Source organism: Grammomys surdaster, unplaced genomic scaffold (genome assembly GCF_004785775.1).
Source record: "Grammomys surdaster isolate TR1022 unplaced genomic scaffold, NIH_TR_1.0 804, whole genome shotgun sequence".
Classification (NCBI taxonomy): Eukaryota; Metazoa; Chordata; class Mammalia; order Rodentia; family Muridae; genus Grammomys; species Grammomys surdaster.
In genome coordinates, this window is record NW_021605223.1 from 216,859 (window position 1) to 218,870 (window position 2,012).

At 54.6% G+C, this 2,012-nt stretch overlaps 1 protein-coding gene across 1 annotated transcript in view; it reads left to right on the forward strand.

The window, feature by feature from the left end:
• The first annotated feature begins 181 nt into the window (after nt 1-181).
• Nucleotides 182-2,012, forward strand: part of Plaur (plasminogen activator, urokinase receptor) — a 9,734-nt gene continuing 7,903 nt past the window's right edge. Inside the window, exon 1 of the mRNA XM_028782560.1 lies at nt 182-266. Within this exon, the coding sequence (XP_028638393.1) occupies nt 203-266 (64 nt within the window). The 5' untranslated portion in view covers nt 182-202. The remainder of the gene's footprint in view (nt 267-2,012) is intronic.

Below are 2,012 nucleotides of genomic sequence, written 5' to 3' on the forward strand. Positions count from 1 at the left end.
CTCTCTCTCTCTCTCTCTCTCTCTCTCTCTCTCTCTCTCTCTCTCTCGAGCTATGGAGGAGGAAGGGCTATGGGGGAGGAAGGCGAGGCTCCCACCCGATCCTGGCTGACTCACTCTTTAGCAAACAGTGGGAGGAGCCCTGGGGTCACAAAACTGTCTTCTTCCCCACAGTCAGTCCAGAGCAGAGGTGAACGAAGAACCCATGGGCCTCCCGAGGCGGCGGCAGCTGCTGCTGCTGCTGCTGCTGGCGACGACCTGTGTCCCAGGTAAGGGCTGCGCGGTGACACCCGGTGTGAGGTAGGGAAGGACGGCCCAGGGCTCCACCCTCTCCTCCTAAGCCCCATGTGGCACAGTCAGACAGACATCCCCAGGCATTCATTTAGTAAACTGATTCCTGGCACGCGGTGCCAGGCTTCCCCGAAGAGTCAAACTGGAGGACGCGGAGGAGCAGAGAGGTTAAGTAGTTGGTCCGAAACCACACAGCTAGAGGGGACCTCACAGCCGCTCCCCAGAATGTTTTGGTCTCTGTGGGGATCCCACTTGGGGACAGGACTGGGTGGGGGTCTACATCTCAAGGCTCCACAGAGTTCAGCGGGAGCCCAGGGCCTGTCCCTCGAGTACATTTGTCTTTTACAACGTCCTCGCCTTCTTTCCTCAGGAAATGTGGGGGAAATGGTGTTGAGAAAGCAGAGGGAATGGGGAAGGAATTGAGTCAGGGTTTGGCACAGTGAATAACGGTGAATAACTCGGAAAGCGCTCTCCGGTCCGGTCCGCGGGAGGCCGGAGATGATTAATGAGACGGGAAAAGACTGGGGGCGGGGAGGGGGGCGCTGGATGGTCTGGGAGCTAGAGCGAGGAGGAGTGGGTGGGCGAAGGAGAGGGACTCTTGCTGCACAAAGGAGCTCTGGCACAAAGGGGACCGGCTTTAAATCGCAGACCTGATTTCGGGGCTCAGGCAGTACTGTGAAATAGAGACCTGGGAGGAGGGGACCCTGGAGTGGGGCTGGCACCTGGGGTCAGAACTGGCTGTGTGGTTCAGGGCAGATACTTAGCCTTTTTGTTCCTGAAATATCACTGGGAACTGGGAGCCAGACCCGCGCTAGGCTGGCGCTAAGGTCCTAATTAGAAACTAGGCAGTCTGAGTCGGGGTGGGTTGGGTGGGGTTATATAACATTGGGGAGGAGTTAGGGGTGGGTCAGGGCCTAGGGGAGGATCCGGAGGAGGGGCTTTGGTCCTACGGTGGGACAAGCATTTGGGGTCTAAGGTGGGTCTATGACGTGTTCTCAACCTTCCGAATGCTACGACCCTTTAATACAGTTCTTCACCGTGTGGTGACCCCTAACCAAAAAATTATTTTTGTTGCTACTTCCTAACTGTAATGTTGCTACTGTCATAAATCTTAATGTAAATTTATCTGATGGGCAGGATATCTGGTACATGACCCCTCCTGGAGGTCCCGGTCCACAGGTTGAGAATCGCTGAGCTATATGACATTAAGCAGTCAACCTAGGACAGAGCGAGTGTGGTGGCAAAATAGCCTTAATTCCAAGGCAGGTGAATTTCCGACTTCAAGGCCAGTCTGGTTTACATAGAGTTGTGGACCAGCCACAAGTAGTAAAAACATTTCAGAAATATTTCTGAGGACACAGGACCTAAACGGGACCCAGGGTAGAAAGTCCTTTCAAATGGGGAGAGCTAGAGTTTGGGGGGTGGGGTGGGATGGCATCCCATGCCTTTAATCCCAGCATTAGGGAGGCAGAAGAGGGTGGAGTTCTGTTGAGTTTGAGGCTGTCCTGGTCTACAGAGCAAGTTTCAGGAAAGCCAGGGTTACACAGAGAAACTCTGTCTCGAAAAAAAAAAGGGCCGCCGGGCGGTGGTGGCACACGCCTTTAATCCCAGCACTTGGGAGGCAGAGGCAGGCAGATTTCTGAGTTCGAGGCCAGCCTGGTCTACAGAGTGAGTTCCAGGACAGCCAGAACTACACAGAGAAACCCTGTCTCGAAAAACCAAAG